General features: G+C 33.3%; 1 protein-coding gene across 1 annotated transcript; it reads left to right on the forward strand.

Moving 5' to 3' along the window:
- Positions 1 to 294: 294 nt before the first annotated feature.
- LOC126976557 (dynein light chain roadblock-type 2-like) lies at positions 295 to 588 on the forward strand. Its single transcript, XM_050824941.1, has one exon. The coding sequence runs from the start codon at positions 295 to 297 to the stop codon at positions 586 to 588; it is 294 nt and encodes a 97-aa protein (XP_050680898.1).
- The last annotated feature ends 18,828 nt before the right edge of the window (positions 589 to 19,416 follow it).

Here is a 19,416-nt window from a genome sequence, read left to right on the forward strand (position 1 = left end):
CTTGAATTAATTATTAATTTGTGATATGAACATTTTAATGCTAGATGGCCACATAGTATAAGTTAATTTCTGTAGTCATTATTGTAGTTATCATATGATATTTCATAATTGTACAGTTTGATCTTGTGAATCTTTTTATGTCTCCAGAATACAATTATAATTAATGACCATTCAGTATCCAATATAAATGAAAACTACTTTGCACGGGATATATGCATGCAAGTGGACGTTTTGGATGCAAATTTATAATTTTTTTTATTTTACGTAGCCCTGAGCTCGTTTTTGTATTAAATAATGGAGATAGCACAAAATTGTATGGGTCCCCTCTCGACCAACACAATGACCAGGATCAACGAGAACGGCAATGTGGTGGGGACCATCATCGTGAATTGCGAGGGATTTCCTGAGACGACCACCTTGGACAGCTTGTCCGTTGCCACCTACTCCAGGCATATGCGTAACTTATCCCATCATGCTACTAGTGCTCTTAAAGAAATTGATGTCGCGGATGAGCTGGTAGTACTACGACTCATGGTGAAAAAGACAGAGGCAGTCGACCACTTAATCGTTGTAATGAGGATAACTTAAATTTGTATTTGTATTTCTGTCGCCGATAGTGTGCCAGCACTACTTGAGTGTTGGTTACGGATTTGTGGAACGTGGAAGAAAGTTCCTTGAAAACCGCACTGTTTGTAGTGACATGGTTTACCCATCACTTAAAATGGCGTGAAAGTCTTTCCACATTTCAATAAAAAAATAGACGTACACCTTCCTTAAAGGCCGGCAACGCTCTTGTGATTCCTCTAGTGTTGCAAGAGAATGTGGGCGGCAGTGATCACTTAACACCAGGTGACCCGTACGTTCGTTTGTCCTCCTATTCCATAAAAAAAAAGATACTTGGATATATTTGTCATCATCAGGTTTTAAACCTTAAGTGACGTTCTGCCACAGTCAAACTGTATCATGAGCTTCATGGACGATACGACATTGGTAATTTCAAACATGGTGCGTATACCTTTCTAAAGGACAGCAACCCTCCTGCGATTCCTCTAAGTCTATTGGTTCAGGAGAATGCGGCGGTGAGCATTTTAAATCGGATTACCTACACTCGTTTGCCCTCTTTTACCCTGACAAAAAAAAATAAGCGGCATACAAATTGCAGTGCATATGAATTGTAGCATCATTAGAATTAATCATTAAAACAAGATCAATTTATATAACTAGTGAACCAGTTAAAGAGAGTGACGAGGCGTTCTCATTACAAAGGAATCTAAGTAGAGCATTGTTCGAGAAACGTCTCCTTAATAAGAGCTTATTCTACTGTTGTCTGATTCGAAATACAGCTAGTTCTTTTTAGACCAGAGTCAAAATTCAAGTGAACGGAATATTCAATTTCTATTACTATGCAAATAATTTCTTCTTTATTACTCACTAGCTGACCCGACAGACGTTGTTCTGTGTGTAATAAATAAAATAATGTTTTTATATGAATTTGTCAATAATATATCATAACATCAAGAATTACTTCGTAAAATATGCACCCTGCTGTCGTAATGAAATTGTTTCACAGCAGAACTGTCAAACCGTGCGTCAATAAATTCTCTCATAGAAATTATGTATGGACACATCAAAGGAAAAACAAACATTGTTTTTATTTAATTCCGAGCATTTTTTTATTTATTAAACCTTTTAAACCTTCTCTGGACTTCCACAAATAATTCAAGACCAAAATTAGCCAAATCGGTACAGCCGTTCTCGAGTTTTAGCGAGACTAACGAACAGCAATTCATTTTTATATATATAGATAGATGTCAAAGTTGAATTTGACTTTTGATCTTGAAATATTTGTGGAAGTCCAGAGAAGGTTTAAAAGGTTTAATATATAGGAAAATGCTGCTAGATTAAATAAAAACAACAAATTTGTTTTTCCTTTGATGTGTCCATACATAATTTCTATGAGAGAATTTATTGACGCACGGTTTGACAGTTCTGCTGTGAAACAATTTCATTACGACAGCAGGGTGCATATTTTACGAAGTAATTTTTGATGTTATGATATTATTATTGACAAATTCATATAAAAACATTATTTTATTTATTATATACAGAACAACGTCTGTCGGGTCAACTAGTAATAAATAATTACAAATTATGATACCCAAAACTCAGTTAAAGATTTTAAACTGATACGGTGTTATTACAAAAAAATATATAAACAAAGCTTAGATACGTATTTTGTTAAACAATGTCAAACTATTTAAGCGACGTTTAAAGATTGACGCTAAACAACGAAAGACACGGATTAGTGATAGAAATGTTTTAAAACAAGTGTTCAACACGTGTTTAACTTTTTTGTAATGACACGATAATACTTATAGCTCCTTAATCCAATTAATAACATCATATATCTAGTAAGAGAAAATAATCAATGATCCGTAGATTTATCAGTACTCTCTCATACTATTTTGATAAAGGGCTTCGCTTACTTCCTAATAAAAAAATTATGAGCAAATACCATTCGATGACCATGGTCCGTCGTCAAAAATTTAAATAAAAGAGTGTGTTTACTCATAATTAAAAAAATATATACCTCCCGCTATTTTATGATTCTAGAAAAAACACATTATTGTATTAAATACAACCAATGAAAATAATATCATACCGAATAATTAAGTTAAATAACGTGTTATTAAATATCATTTAATTATTTTTATAGAATAAGGGAATTCATTTTTTTTATTTTAAAACTTCTACATTGAAATTTATTTAATTTTCGTCCATTGGTTATGGTTCAATAGACAAATGAGTTACAGCTTGGTAGCTGAAGTATAATATAAATGGTTACACCAGTGGCAGGCTCCTTCACACAGGATGCCGGCTAGATTAAGGGTACCACCACAGCGCCTATTTCTGCCGTGAAGCAGTCATGTGTAAGCATTATTGTGTTTGGGTCTGAAGGGCGCCGTAGCTAGAGAAATTACTGGGCAAATCAGAATTAACATCCTGTCTCAAGGTCGTCATCATTTGTAGTGCTGCTCAGAATTTTTGGGTTTTTCAAGAATCCTGAGTGGCACTGCGTTGTAATGGGCGTATCAGTTACAATCAACTGAACGGTCCTGCTCGTCTCGTATCTTATTTTCATAATACATAAAAAAATGATCTAGTTGACCAGCTTACGTCAGGGCGTCGAATTTGCGTGACGGTGTGCGTGCGCATCGTAAAAATTCACTCTCATAATTTTTCACAAACGTGCCTAAAGAAGTATTTAACTTCAAAATCATTGATAATTTTTTCCCAAAAAAAAACATAACTGAATTTTATCAACACCCTGTATCGTGATAGATATGATTATTGTATAAATGAACAACGCAGCATCCGGCCGTGTTACAGATGCTATATAACTCACACGGGAGCTCTGTACCAAGTAGCATGGACTAGGTAACAAGTAACACGTCCCTTCTGATTTATAGAATTACATATTATAATGTTATGAATATCTTACTGTTTCTTGCCTAGATTCTAGGTCATGAGAATTTACTTTGATTAAAATTGATTGTATTACCGTGTTATTATTATTTATGGTTAATATTTTATTTTTAGGATAGAATTACTAATTGTGACAGTAATCACGACCATCATTTTCACGAAGCATCCTTACACAAACAACGAGTTGAAGTTATAAAGGTTGATATATTTAATATATTTTATGAAATAATTTATATCATTTTAACACGACTCATAATATTGGATGAAGCACCTTACAAACTTATTTGTTATGTATATTACAGACCTTCTAAAATACTCTATTTTGATTGAAAAGAGTAGCCGTTGAGTTTCTTGTATGTTCTTCTCATGAGCTCAACTTTTTATGAACATAATATGGTAAATTCAGTAATTTAAAAGAAATATTTGTAGTGACGATTCAAAAGCGCTTAGTTTAAACCTAATTGAATAAAGATTCTTTGACTTTGAATAAAAGCCGTTAGTTATTGTAATTAAAATTTCATTATCATGAATGTTTCATCGTAGATTTCGCCTCATTGTACTATTCTCATCTTTGGTTGGTTAGTCCCCTTTACAGCACACTACGAAGAACTACTAAATCATAATCATGCAATCTCCGATCCGCTAGATTCTTCTGCAACTTCTATCTCAGGTATATTATATGACGGGAAGTGCTTGTAGATGGGCCTACCAACACTGCGTCTTCCGTTACGTGGTCGCCGGTCTTCGAGGACTTTACTGCCCCAACGGCCATTTCTCCGTAGAGTTATGTTACCCTGCCCACTGCCACTTCAGTTTAGCAACCATCTGGGTTATATCGGTGACTTCCTCCTATGAATGTCCTCATTTCTGATTCGATCTCGCAGGGAAACTCCGAGCATAGCCCTCTCTATAGTTACTGTATACGCTATTTTAATTCAACACTAATATGATATTAAAACTTACATTCACGATCTTACGACATTGGTTCGGCGCCCTCAGCACGCAAACCCGACTCACACTTGACTCGTTTTTATTTAAGTTTTGCACCGCATGCAATTAACAAGTTAAAATATTAAAGCTTCAGCTTTTGCTCGGTATATTAACCCATGCAAAAGAAACTCATAACACAATTTCAGTGTCTACACGTCTTAAATTAAAGTTTAAAATCATTTGCACGTACGAATCACGAACGAGAGTCACGGCGATCTCGAACCGATTTACATTCTCATTTATAACCCTTAATGTTTACGAGGAACACTAAAAATTGGTACATAACATTATTAATATCGACCATCCATCATGAGTGTGGCGCGTTTAAAACCCGGCATACACTTTCTTGTAATAACTGTTATGGGAATGTTGGAATTAATGAAACTTGCGCACTTATCTTTTTATGGTCTCCGGCGAAATGGCATGGATTTGTACTGTATGTATGTACAAACATAGCTAAGTAGGCTTTTTATCGGAATTTTTGTATATCTCTGACCCTGAGATATATTTTTGAAGCTACATTTCTTTCGGTGAGATAGGGAATAATGATGTGAGTGTATTTTTAAGAAGTGCACGCACAGCGTCACGCAAATTCGACATTGATGTTAACTGTTCAACTAGACCATTTATATCATACTTCATCTTAGCCTCTCGTAACTTTTATGTCTACTGAACCACAACCAATGGACGAGAATTAAATAAAATTCAATATATACAAGTTTAAAAAAAATAAAAAACAAATTTATCTCTAATAGTATAACAATTATTTAATGATATTTAATAACACGTTATTTTACTAAATTGTGCAGTATAACAATATTTGCATTGCTTTTATTTAATACATTCTTTATTACAATATTGTTTTTTCTACAAACGTAAAATAGCACATAGTATTTTTAAGACATTTTCAGGAGGAATAAGTTGTTTTATTACGCCAAAGAATGCGTATAAATAAGTAAATACACACTTTTTTGTATTTTAGTAGTTTATTTAAGTTCTAACCAATTTTTTTCTTTCAGACATATGAAGCTAAATTCATAAGAATGCCGGCTAGGTGAAGCTGTATTGTGAATTGGTTCGATGGCTGCTGTAGCTAGTGAAATTACTGAGCTATGAGACTTAACATATTATGTTTCTAAGTAATGAGTGAATTTGCAATGTCGCTCAGAAAATTGTGTTTTTCAGGAATCCAGAGCGGAATTATATTGTAATAGGCAGAGTATATCCCTCACCACAATGTCAAAGTGTTTCTTGTCTCCTCCATTTTCTCATAGAAAAAAAAATATAATAGTTTATTGAATAAAAAAACATGTGTGCAATGCAATTCCACGTGGTAGAAGTGAAACCTTCAAAAATTTTGGCTTCAAGATAATGAGACGAATGTAAAATTTCGGGAAGAGGATAATTGTAGTATTTAGTAGGGATCATAGTAATACAAAGTTTGATAATTGTTTTAGAATTTATTCGTTTATTATATTACATAGAATTATTTAGACTCAGAGCTTATATTTTCGATAAATGATACAAGAGGCTAGGAGGTACTTAACTAAAATTTGAGATAAATACTTTAGTCTTAATATTGTCAATCTTTTGAATACTGCGTCAATTGCTGTTTTTGATATTGTTGTTGATACAGTGCCAGTGACCGCTGTACATTTTCAATGAAATTTATGTATCCGATGCAAAATTTACATGAAACCTCTAAACTGCATATCCATCCATCCGAAGTCCTGGTACATGTATGCTAGGATCATACATAATTTCAACCACTATGAACGCCACTACTATCACCGCTGCCATATTTATGTTCTCCTGGTGTCTATGTAGTAATATTATAGTATAGTCGTGCGCATGACGTCTGAATATAATATTATGGTATATTCTATGACACGAGTAAGACAATCTCTTCTTCATCTATGATCGCCTGGTACCAAAACCCTTTATTATGCTTCTTATCTCATTTTCTCCCACGTAAAATGTTATGAATTTATGTGTCTGTCTCTTTTTACTGTCTCGCTTTTTCGTTTCATTGACTTTCAAATCACAACCATGCTAAAGTAGGGTTCACTTAAATACATTTATTTCAATTATACAAATACCACTACTCACACATATAATGTTAAATGTTTTTATACTAGACACATTCTAGAACGCCCATTTCACAGTTATGGTACGTGACCAACTATATAAATATACATACAAAATTTGTAATAGCTAAACTACCTACCATGGATTTTGAATATCTCACTGTAATATGGAAAACTCATAAGACATAGGCTATAATTTGGATGAATATTTTGAAATTTAATTTGAGATAAAATATTGTCTATAACATTGATTAACAAATTACTTTAACCTCCTCCTCCTCGCGTCGGTTTCCTCAGTGCTGAGGGTCGTGATCATCTCGACAGAGTACTTTTTTGCGTATTATTTGCCGCCATCTGCCCCTGTCGGAAGCAGAGTGTAAAGCGTCGTGGACAGTGGTTTCAAGGGCAGTGCGAATCTGATCGGTCCATCTCATGAATTACTTTAACCAATCCTTCTTTATTTTAAAGCGACGTTCATCACTTAACATCACGTGATCACTCGTTTGACCTTCTCTTCCAAAAAAACCCTCACATGAGACATATTATGAAGGCTGCATAGCCAAAGTCGCGGGCATAACTTAGTTTGTAACATTATACCCAATACAGTAAAAATAATGCTTATGCAATAAATAATGCTTATATTCGTAAATATAAGCAAATTGGTTTACATTACTGTTTATCTGTCTGTATGCCGAACTATTTCTCGAGGTCATTAATGTCGACATTTGTCATAAAAATAAGTAGAGTACTTGACATTTAGTTGATGTCTCAATATTAAACGAAAACACATGTACATTATCAGCCGTAACAAGTTAATGGTGATATATAATCGTTGATTTTTCACATTAATGAGAAATGAATAAGCATTATGCGGCTGTGTTATTGCTTTTGAGATTGGACTTGATGATTGTGAACTAAATAACACTGGAAAATTACTGAGAAATTAACAGAAAACAGATAATATGCCAAATTATCACCAGTTACCTTAATAAGTTCTATAAAAGTCATAAGAAGATGTAGCGACGGTTATTGAAAAGGTTATATGAAGAGGTTTGATCCTGTTGAACGAATAAATGAAAGAACATTGACCTCGGAGATTCCCACAATATCACTACAGATATACTTACATCGGAAAGATGCATCAGAATGACTTAGGTAAAAATAGTCCACTAACACCTGATGCCTTTTCTACTCAAGAGTAGCAGGAATATAAGTGCTAATACGACTCGATGAACCCAGGTATGAGTGTTGAAACAGGCCGTTATCGATATGAATTCAAAAACCGAAAACACATTGGTACATGGCGGGTGAGAATCGAACCGGGGGCTCTGTGGTGAGAGTCAACGGTTCAACCTATTGTGTCACCGAAGCTATATAATTTGTCCAAAAAATTGGAAAAAAACGGGTTAATATCACTACTAACAAGATGTCAAAAACATCAACAAAAGACATCGAACAAAAGAAGCTATATTACATAAATTAAATGTAAATAAACATTGAAATAAAATCTTGACTTTTCCTTTAAAATGCAAAAAAGGTTTTTCTCTATTATGTCCACCGAAGAAAGCAATGAAGTAAATTCTGTTTCGGTAAATTTTTCGATGTCTTTGCTCTCCTGTGACGCGAAAGAAATCACAAAAGCGTTGGTAGCCCTGGGTAATATATACGAGCTTCTTTTTGTGGCAGCTGGGCCCTCCCGAGAGTTTTTTTTGCCTGTCCTATACTCGCTATATCTAAAAAATGAGATGTGGAAAAATCGAGTCTACTAGCTATGAAACGTGTGCCCTTACTGTTCCGAGAACACATGGGGCACCCGAGTAAAAAATAAGTACTATAAAATATGTTACATGTATTTTTTTGTATTTCATAATGGAATAGGTTGTAGTGAACACTATAAAACTTTTCTAAGAAGAAAGACAAAAGCTCCATGGCAAAAAAAAGGTTACTCAAATCTTAGCACTTTTCCTCTCTAATTATTAATTATTAGTTTCCTCCCTCAGAGAAGTGCAATAGTAGGGTGGTTACTAAAATAATATCTTAATCCATATATACTTATATTTATCGGTGATATATATATAAATAAGTCTTACGACTCAAATCAGATCAAAAAACCCAATGATCTTAATTTCCCGACTTTCCATGACTACCTAGAAATATTCTCTAATTGAAAAAATCTGTATCAGTCGTCGGTTCTTATTGCCGTCGCTGCCTGTCATTAACTGCGAGAAATATAATGGGTTTTTACACAACCTTTAAAGACGTCGCTCTACTTCCAGCTCAATTCTTGCAGCGTTTTGTGCGTGATTCTTGTTTAACAGCGCGATTGACAGATTATTTAAATATCCATGATCTTTTCTATCATATTTTCTATACAAAATAATTTTGTATTATATTGATATTATAATAACAACTTGTAGCGCAATTGAATTTTTAGTGGATTGTAGTAAATAAAGGCCACTCAGGTGAACAGAAAAGGAATTACAGGAATAAAAAGGAAAAACCGGAGCAAACAACAATTCACGAGGACAAATTAATAGGAAAACGTGAATTACCTGGATTTATGTATATAAGCTCAACCTTCGCGTGCAATTAGATATTTACCAGTAAGTGTGTATTACGCCGTAAAAATTGTACCGGTTAGGTTGGTAGGAAATTAATTTTTTAAGGGTTAGGGAAAACGTTGTGTCTAACTTAGTGCAGCTAGCCTAAACATGAAGCATTAATTGTTGTAGAGAATAATGTTATTATTTTAACATGTTAATATGTAATTTTAACTTCGGTATTTATCTTATGATTGTCCTACAGGCAGTATAGAGATCATTTTACACATACACAAATAGATAGTCGGTGTAAAATTAACGCATTCGTTATGGTGATGCCTTTACTTTAAATACATTTTTCCTCTCTTTCCAGCTTAGAAAAACATCGAACGTGAGAAAGGGACAAATATGTAAAATATGAGATCAGACAACCAATAATTACTCCGATCTACGTGAAACATCGCGTTGAAGATCTTAATGAAATTAATAGCTCTAGAAATAGTGCGTCTATAAAATAAGTGGTGAAATATGTATGTAATAAGTTACAATAACGAGAACAATTCGTAAGTTGTGACTTATTTTATCTTCTTAATTAGAAAAACGATGCTGATATATTAATAGTAATTATATTAATAATGAACGAAGTTGGCTAATAGGATCGTTTACTTGAACAAACATACAGGCTTGCAATTTTTATATAATGATTAAAAACTCAAGTAGCTTTTATCAATTGCCGTTTGGTCGATATTTTTTATTATTTACTTATTATTTTCACGATCACCTTTCTTTAACGCAACTCGACGCAACGCAACTAGTGGGACGCTCCTTTGCACAGGATGCCGGCTAGATTATGGGTACCACAACGGCGCCTATTTCTGCCGTGAAGCAGTAATGTGTAAACATTACTGTGTTTCGTTCTGAAGGGCGCCATAGCTAATTTGATTACTGGGCAAATGAGACATCTTATGTCTCAAGGTGACGAGCGTAATTGTAGTGTCGCTCAAAATTTTTGGGTTTTGAGTTCTGAGTGGAGCTGCATTGTAATGGACAGGGCGTATCAATTACCATCAGTTGAACGCCTTGCTCGTCTCGTCCCTTATTTTCACAAAAAAAAAGAAACCAAAAGTCTCGTAAAATAAGTTGTTGAACTTCTGCTCTGCGTTATGCAAAAGTAATAAATATATTTAGTAATCTCTGAAGTTTTCATTCTCCTCATTTCACTGTTGATAACATTTAATGAACGCTCGTTTTCATTATTAAAGCTCTGAACGTAGCGTCAAATTATAAATTTGTTTGGCCGCTTTCAATATCCTTTTCTAGTTTGATAAATTAAGGCTGGGTTGCATCATATTAGCTGTTAGTATAGTTTACGTTTAAGTCAGATTTAATGTTAACAGTAACGCTAACCTTAACATAGACTGCGGAATGTGTTGTACCATCGTATTCCTTAGCATTTTAGCTATTACATTAACAATAGCAAACTTGTGAAGATCGGCCGGTTCAGATTAACAATTAAGGTTATAACGTCATCTAAAAATTATCAATTGGTGCAACACAATTTTTGCTTAGCCGGTAGTTAGTTGCGTAGAGACGTCGCTTCATTGTGTGTCTTCTACCGCATTTATCGCGGGGAGTGTTTCGAAGAGCTGTTTAACCTGATTCCTGCCGCCGAATTCTACCTTCGCACATCACGCCACAAGTTAGGATATCATCCTCACCATCTGGATGTGTGGCGGTCCTCCACAGTGCGGTTTTCAAGGAGCTTTCTTCCACGTACTACAAAGCTGTGGAATGAGCTTCCTTGTGCTGTGTTTCCGAATACGACATGGGTACCTTCAAAAAAAGCGCGTCTTAAAAAAGCCTTCCTTAAAGGCCTGCAACGCTCCTGTGATTCCTCTGGTATTGCAAGAGATTGTGGGCGGCGGTGATCACTTAACAACAGGTGACCCGTACGCTCGTTTGTCCTCCTATTCCATAAAAATAAAAATAAAAATAAAAAAAGTTATACATGTTTATTATTGCTAAAGCTAGTTGATGCATACCATGCAGCCTTACCATTACAAATCTTATGTCAACCATCAATTCATCCTGAATCTGCATTTCAAAATATTACTCTTAAAATCCTATCCTGCTTGAGTATGAAAACGCCTACCTGTCAAATTCATACAAATACCTGTTAAGCTGAAAATATCCATAAGTCATTCCAAAAATGAATTTAAAAAAGACATCATCTAAAGTTACATATAATAAGGCGATTAAATTGCCTAAAGCAGGAGATGGATTATTATAAATATCTCGTGTTAGGAATGCAATGGATTGTTGAAATTGGCCGTAATTAAGTTTGATGACTATGGCTATGAACGATACAGTCAAGGAGAATTATCTCATGTAGGAGAAAAGTTGAAAAAGTGTCCAGTTTATGCTATAAATAACAGTTCAAAAAGCTTCCACATTGGCGCTGTTGTAGGCACAGGGTATGGTATGAAGTATGGTAAATGTAGCAATTGTAAATGAATTGAAGTATGCTGAGGTATAAAATTTAATATTATTGTCGACTAAAGCAATAAAATAGTGAAAATATCAACAACTTAAGTAGTAAAAAATAATGTAGCAAATATAACCTTAAAGAATTATTATACGGAAGTGTGCATCTAGAGTGATTAGTACCTATTATTTTATACTTTTAAGATTCACCCTGATGCTACTGTGGCGCTACCCTAATTTCATGCATTTTGACGGACACTTTTGCATATACACAGATGATTCTCCTTGCCTTTACGAACCTTTACGAATTAAACTTTCATTGTGATGATGTTAATTCAATAGGCTATTCCGATTAGGAGTACAGAAGTTCTAAGAGGTGTTCCGATATTCAGATATGCACTTATAAATATTGTATCATTTAAATATTTGCTACTAACAGTTAATGCTTACGTTCTAGTAATGAATATCTTCCTGCTTAAGTGATAATAGTGATCGGTCCTATTCGTCGAGTCTGTCGCCAAACATACCTTCATAATCCTTTCCACTGTGAAACTACAAGTAAACTCTAGCATAATAAATTACATTTGCTATATATTAACCAATCCTGTGGGTTCGCAAACGCTAAATTGGCATATTTATTCCTGACAGATTATGTAAATGGGTAATAAACATGATGTGAGTTTTACCGCCGGCCTCAAGGAATTAAATCCGACTTAGAAGGTTGATTAATAGGATACTTTATTTATTGAACATTGAATATTATCAACATTAATTTCATAACAAGATATGAAGTATTGTTTCGTTTCGCAATGTATTACATATTTTCACTTTTGTTTTTCTGCAAACCTTAGCCATCGCAATCTAGCAAAATAAACCAATTTTACGGACTCTTTTCTTTGTGCTATTTATGTCTTGTTTTTTGTACTTGTCTTGTCCACTCCAGTTGGGAAGCCAATTATGTGTCTTGAAAGTAGCATTTGTTACTTTAAGCTGTAGTTTTTGATTTCTTTCTTTCATAATATTCATTTACGTTTAATTCAATTTGTAATATTCCGATAATGTTTGCATTTATTTTAATTAAATATGTTTGTGTCTATGTTTTTGAAATGTGTGTAACACCTATAATTAAGTCAACACTTAGAATTTATTATTCATTGTAATAATGTTATTATACTTTTGTTAGTGTTTGTCTTGTTGGTGTCAAATAAATAAATAAATAAATATACACATTGTTACGTGAAATGAAAGTGTTTCCCTCACTTCTGACTCAAACACGCGTGTCTCGGGTTCCGCATCGATCGAAAATTTTGGTGTAAATTAAATTTATATGTTTAAATTTATATGTTACAAGTGTGGAAAGAGCGACATCTCAAGACAATTTCAAAAACCAGTGGGAGGCTCCTTGCTTATGCGGCCGGCTAGATTATGCGTACCACAACAGCACCTATTTCTGCCGTGAAGCAGTAATGTGTAAGCATTACTGTGTTTCTGTCTAAAGGGCGCCGTAGCTAGTGAAATTACTGGACAAAAGAGACTTAATATCTTATGTCTCAAGCCGCTCCGAATTTTTGGGTTTTTCAATAATCCTGAATGGCACTGAATTGAAAGGGGCAAGGCATTGCAGGGCTGAACGACCTGCTTGTCTCGTCCCTTATTTTCATAAAACAATATCAAATTATTGGGGTTGAGCAGGTTGGTAGGTCTATTGTACAGTAGATCCTGTAGATAGAGCTACAACAATACCAAGATTTTCGATCGATTGAGAATTCAACACATTTTTTTTTTCAAATTTTCATACATTTTTCCTATCTTGTAGGGAGTGATATGATCCCGTTGCGGTAGAAATTTTGGGACTTGTGATAAAAAAAATGCGACAAATAGTTATAACAATTCTCTTTTAATGAAAATGAAACTTAAAGAATTCCTAAGATCTCAAATACACATTTTGAAATAAACTTTAAATGTATCGAATTTCATCACTAATTATTTAAATTCACTCATTTTGACAGAATTTAAAACAAAAGAAGAATAGCTGGAAACAATAATTTTGTAATTTGTTTCTTTTTATGAAATAAAAGTTTTTTTATGTCATTAAAACTAGCCAAATACAAATAATACAGCCTAAGAGATGTTATTACAAGTTTATATGTATATCATATTATGCGTAGATACTTTTACCGCGACCTAAAATGTTTAATAGGAATAAGTGATAATATAATTATTATTATAATAGAGATTACGAATTATGACAGTAATCCGAACATCATATTCACATTGCATCCTTACACAAACAATGAATTCAATATCTTAAGGTTGATGCATCCAATATACGATAATTTGTATGTATACGGTTTATTCTTTATAAAACACGACTCATACTTATATTGGATGTAGCACCTTACAAACGAATTTGTTAGGTATGTATATTACAGCCATTGTAAAATAATCTATTTGATTGAAAAGAGTGGCCGTTGAATTTCTTGTATATTCTTCTCACGAGCTCTACTTTTTCCGAAAATAATATGGTAGATTAAGCAATTTAAAAGAAATATTTATTTTAGACGATTCAAAAGCGCTCAGTTTAAGGCGACCCTAAATGCCAGCCACCTTGAGCGATATGAGTTCACGGCTTCCAGCCCGCCATCTATGTAACAAAGCCAATATTTTCAAAATTCTTGCGTTGAAAACAGTTTATATGCTTACAATCCTCGTTATTCATTACTAATCTGAATAAATATACCTACACAAAAAAGTAAAGCTATAAGAATAACTTTTCTGAGAGTTGTCATGTAAAAATGCGTCATGCCATGCCAAAAAACTTGTTTAACTGCAAGGAAAAGTGGTAGTTCAAAAAGGCTCTGGAGTGAAAATTATTACCAACAGCAAGCATTAGAAACCTACAAATAAGACTTAAGTATATGTGTAACAGGATTAAGTAGTTTTCATAGCTCGAAATGCTATATTTTCACCAAAATACTTGTCTCAAAACACCTTGTTTGCATGTTTTCTGCTTACTCTTCGCCTTAAGCCTAATTGAATAAAGTTTATTTCACTTTGACTTTGAATATAATGTTGTCTAATCTATAGTCGTTTTTATGTTTCTCGTTCAAAAGTCAAAATTTTATTCTGTCAACTTTTTAAATACCTACATTCCATAACAGCTGTATCGTATATAAATTTAAAATAATCACAATTGTCTGAAACAATAATTAGCAAAATATTCCGTTCAATATTAAAAGGCTAACAGTACATTATAAAGAATCCTTCATTTGGCACAGCAGTACTGTTGAAGTAGTTACAAAAGCGTCTCATAAATTTAATCAGATACGTTGAGCAATATTTCGTATAAACGAAACAAGATCACTCTTTTCGATCTTCACGGAATTAAAGTTATGGAACTCCACTTTGTTATACAACCAAAAGTTACAGCTACTAATAGATTGTTTTTAATTAAATTTTTTGCTTTAGAAATAAATCCGTGCTTATTATAAAACCATATTCTAAACTGTTACAATTACAATTTTAGAAGCACGGACGAGTAAAAAAAGACGTGATATTAACAAGTGAAGCACTGTGTGCAGTTACGGGGGATACCAGCTAACACAAATTATGTCCGGTTATTAGTCAAAGTAATATATATTCACATTACTTTTAACTCCAATTTTTTAATAGATTGTTTCCTAAAATGATGTAATATCATGTCACTGTTTTTCAAGTAAATTGAAAAGAATCTTTTGGTGAGTTAAGTAAAATGATGAGTGAAACTGTTTTGAAGATTTTATTCTGGTATGAAAATGGAATCTATTGTATATCGATGCCTTAAAATTGCTTTATATGTATTTTTAATTATTTCATACGGAAATAATAGATAATAAAGAAGATCTTCAAAACGTTTATTTTTTTTAATATGACTACAAAGGTCTCTTAATAATTATTTTTAATGATTTTTGTATAATTGTCGTTAATTAGGCTATGTATTATTGTTGTTCCTTTTTGCTACAATAGAGAATTAGAACTTCTTCTTTCCAACACATTAAAATTTTGTATTAGAAATTAAAATCAAGTAAAAAACCATTTACTTATAACAAATGATGGTAGTTCAATCATATTTAAAATAATAATATGTTAATATAGTATATGTTATACATATATAATGTAGGTTTAAAAACATAATCAACTATTAAAATACCTATTTAAACTTATATTTATTTTCCTTTATAAGTACTTTATCTGCCTTAAATGGTAATTTAGTGTCTTTACCTGTTTATAACAATAACATCGACACAATCTTACTCAAATTATCTTGCCCCAAACTAGGCATAGCCTGTACTATGGGTGCAAGACAAAGATATATTTAATATACGAGTACTTACTTAAACATACATAAATACACTATATAAACATCCATGGCTCAAAAACAATCATCATATTCATCATATAAATGATTGTTCCTACCAGGATTCGAACCCGGGATCTCTAGCTCAGTAGGCCGGATCACTAACCACTGTGCTATAGGGGTCGTTTATATTAGTTTAGACTATTAGTTATATTAGACTCTCTTGTTACGTAAACTTTGCACCGATACCAAAAAAAAGATTGACGCATCGTGCAATTCAACATCTTTGTCGCTACACTTAATCCGTTCGACACAATATTTTACAAAAGTGAAACAAGAAAAAGCCTACTTTATTACTGAATGAACAAATAAATTCACTTAAAGCGAGACCCAGTGAGATATAACCCTATTTTGATAGCGATAAACGGGTACCACCAATGATATTTTGTACCAACAATTGGTGAGGAACCGTGCAGTATTAACACGTTTTGGGGCCCTGGCATACAAATCAAACGTAACTTTAATCTTAATCTAACTTTAATTCTGTTAAAATTTTTCATAGGTGTTTTTAAGAATGGACTAATTGAAAAGCAGTAACAAAATGTTGAATATATATAGTAATATAAATATAATAGTAATATAAATAAAATATTACTAATTGATAAAGGTAACTTTAATTCTTCGTAATTATTTCTCAAAAAAATAAGTAACTAAAAATTTCAATGTATTTTATTACTCTATATTGATATGCACAAAATATAATTCATTAGAATTTATTTATGATACAAAATTTAAATAAAATCTTTATCATTACGTCGTGTATTATAGGGGCTTCATCAACAATGGGGCCTCAAATTGGTAAATATATTTCTAAATGCGGCACTGGAAGGCCGGACAACTGAATCGCTTATATATGGAATGACATACACGACCTTTCCGATGATTTATACAAACGTGCATCCGTTTTCACGAAACTTAAATAAATCCTTTTCATTTGGAGGAAACATGGAAGTTCAGTAAGTCAAACAGTCGTACGTGTTATTGGTGATGCTTGTTATAACAATAATAAACTAAATAATAAAAATAAAACCATAGAATAATACCATTCAATAATAGTATTCCAATCATATTTAAATACAATAATATTATGATAATATAGGATTTTGCTCAGAGTCTCAAGCATATAATGTCCACAACTTTATCATTGTGTTAAAACGTAACCAACTATGAAAATACCTATTTAAACTAATATTTTTTCCTTATTACACAAATTATCTTGCCCCAAATCAGGCATAGCCTACGGGTTGCAAAACAACGACATATTTAATAAAATACTTACTTAAACATAGATAAATAGGTATAAATATCCATGACTCGGAAACAAACAAACATTCAAACCCGGGACCTCTAGCTGAGCAGGTAGGGTCGTTAACAACTTGGCTAATTATGTAGGAGCCTATTAATCGTATGGTATTTCCCAGTTTGGGATGACCTTGAACTGTCAATTGCAATTGTCTTTGCACTCGCAAAGAAGGGTTCCGGTTTCATGTAAGATGCTTAACTGACTACAACTAAGTAAGCAATACCGATGTGATAAGCGTAATTGAGTTATCAAATGTTGATTGTATTTATAAAAGACACATGTCTTGCGGCGATTGATTTAAAAGAGTGTTTTTCCGAACATAATAGAGTCAGTAATTTAAATAAAATATTTATTATGACTCCTATATCCTTCACAGCCATTTGTATTAGACGTCAAAATTAGTTCTCTGGACGCTCGAGAGTGGCGCTTCAAATAGGCACAAAAAATTTAGTGTCAAACATATGGAACAGCCTGTCCAGTGGTATTTATGCAGGTCAGTGTCTTTGACACAGAAGACATACGTGCATAGGTCTACTGTCCCTTTATCGTGCTACGCGAATGTAGTGCGCTCTTCACATCTCACAGCATTTGCAAGGACATGAATTCCCATGGGATATCAGTACAAACCACCTTTGATGATATTATTATCTGAAATAAATTGGATCTAATGAAGATATTTTTGCATGGATATTCAAAGGATATGTTACATCTACAAAGGATAGAATCCTACAAAGCCTCTATTCAAATGTTTCGATTTGCGTATTTCATACGCAACATACTCGCCTCAAGTAGCTTTCACTTCAAAGGATTATTTAGATCTAAAACCAGACAAAACAAGCAATAAACTGGCAAGTAGCCTCATCATCTGAACGTCTTGCTCGTCTTCTCCATTATTGGCATACAATTTTTTTTAATAAAATCTACCAGAATAAGGAAATAGAAAACACGCTTCATCCATTTATTCCATTAATTATTTATTGTATCAATACAACCGAAAATTAATATAAATTATTATTTACGATTGTGCTCCGAATACTTTCTAGGAACAACACTCATTAATTATTGTATAACTATTCATTAGTTAAAATTGCCTAACACAAAGTCTGTAATTAAAATCAATATGATCTCGAATTTCGAAGTTGTAAATTATATTATTGACTTTCACCAATAAAATGTGCCATATATTCATATAACACGCCAACGTGATAATAGGCAATGTTGTAAATAGTTGAGCTGTGATAATCGTTTTTTTTTGTGAGAAATAGTGACTTGGCGAGCAAATATAGATGGCAGGGCCGGCAAAATGCAGTGCCTCTCAGGGTACTACTTCACTCAACCAAAACTCTGAGTGACACCGCAATTGCGCTCGTAACTTTGGACCATTAAATCTTAAGAAATAAGATTGACCCTGGTGACTTGGGCATGGGAAAGGGCGCTGATGTGGGACACAAGTTTCGTCGACAATCTGGCTCTTTCTCATGTCCATGTAACGTCGGATAGTGCTAGGGGCCGCTGCTTTAACTGCCGAAGACAGCAAACTTCGCAAATATGTCGGTCTCAGTGAGTCTTACAAAGTACTATCTACGTGCCTCAATTGTGCTACTGGAAACCCAAGTGCTAGCAGCTATTTCGGTCAACCGATCCTATCGTAGCAAACTAACGCCGGAATGCTGCCAGTATTCTTGGTACACTTGCCCGTAATGATGGTTTTAATTTAATGAAGGCATAGTATTGTAAATATAGTAATTATGAGCATTGTTTTGTTTGAATAAATGTTAAGTCTCATTCTACTAGTAATTGCAGTAGCGCTCTTTAAACTTAATTACCTACTGTTTAACTAGAGAATAAGGCGGCACCTATCTTATTTACATTGGAATATAATCATAACAATCATCTCAAATGCTGCTAATGGGAGCTGTAAGCCGTATGTATAGAATACTATGACATTATAAATAGATATATACTTTTTTTCTTCAAAGCTATCATACTTCTAATCTTATGCTTCCACTTGGATGAAAGTTGGCACAGAAAATATCAATGATTTTAATACATGTAAATTCGATGCTGATGGCTGTGCCGATATACATTAAAATGAATGTAATTTCTTTCGGTTTGCTATTCTAAGAAACT

The sequence above is a fragment of the Leptidea sinapis genome, chromosome 41 (genome assembly GCF_905404315.1).
Source record: "Leptidea sinapis chromosome 41, ilLepSina1.1, whole genome shotgun sequence".
In the NCBI taxonomy this organism is placed as follows: Eukaryota; Metazoa; Arthropoda; class Insecta; order Lepidoptera; family Pieridae; genus Leptidea; species Leptidea sinapis.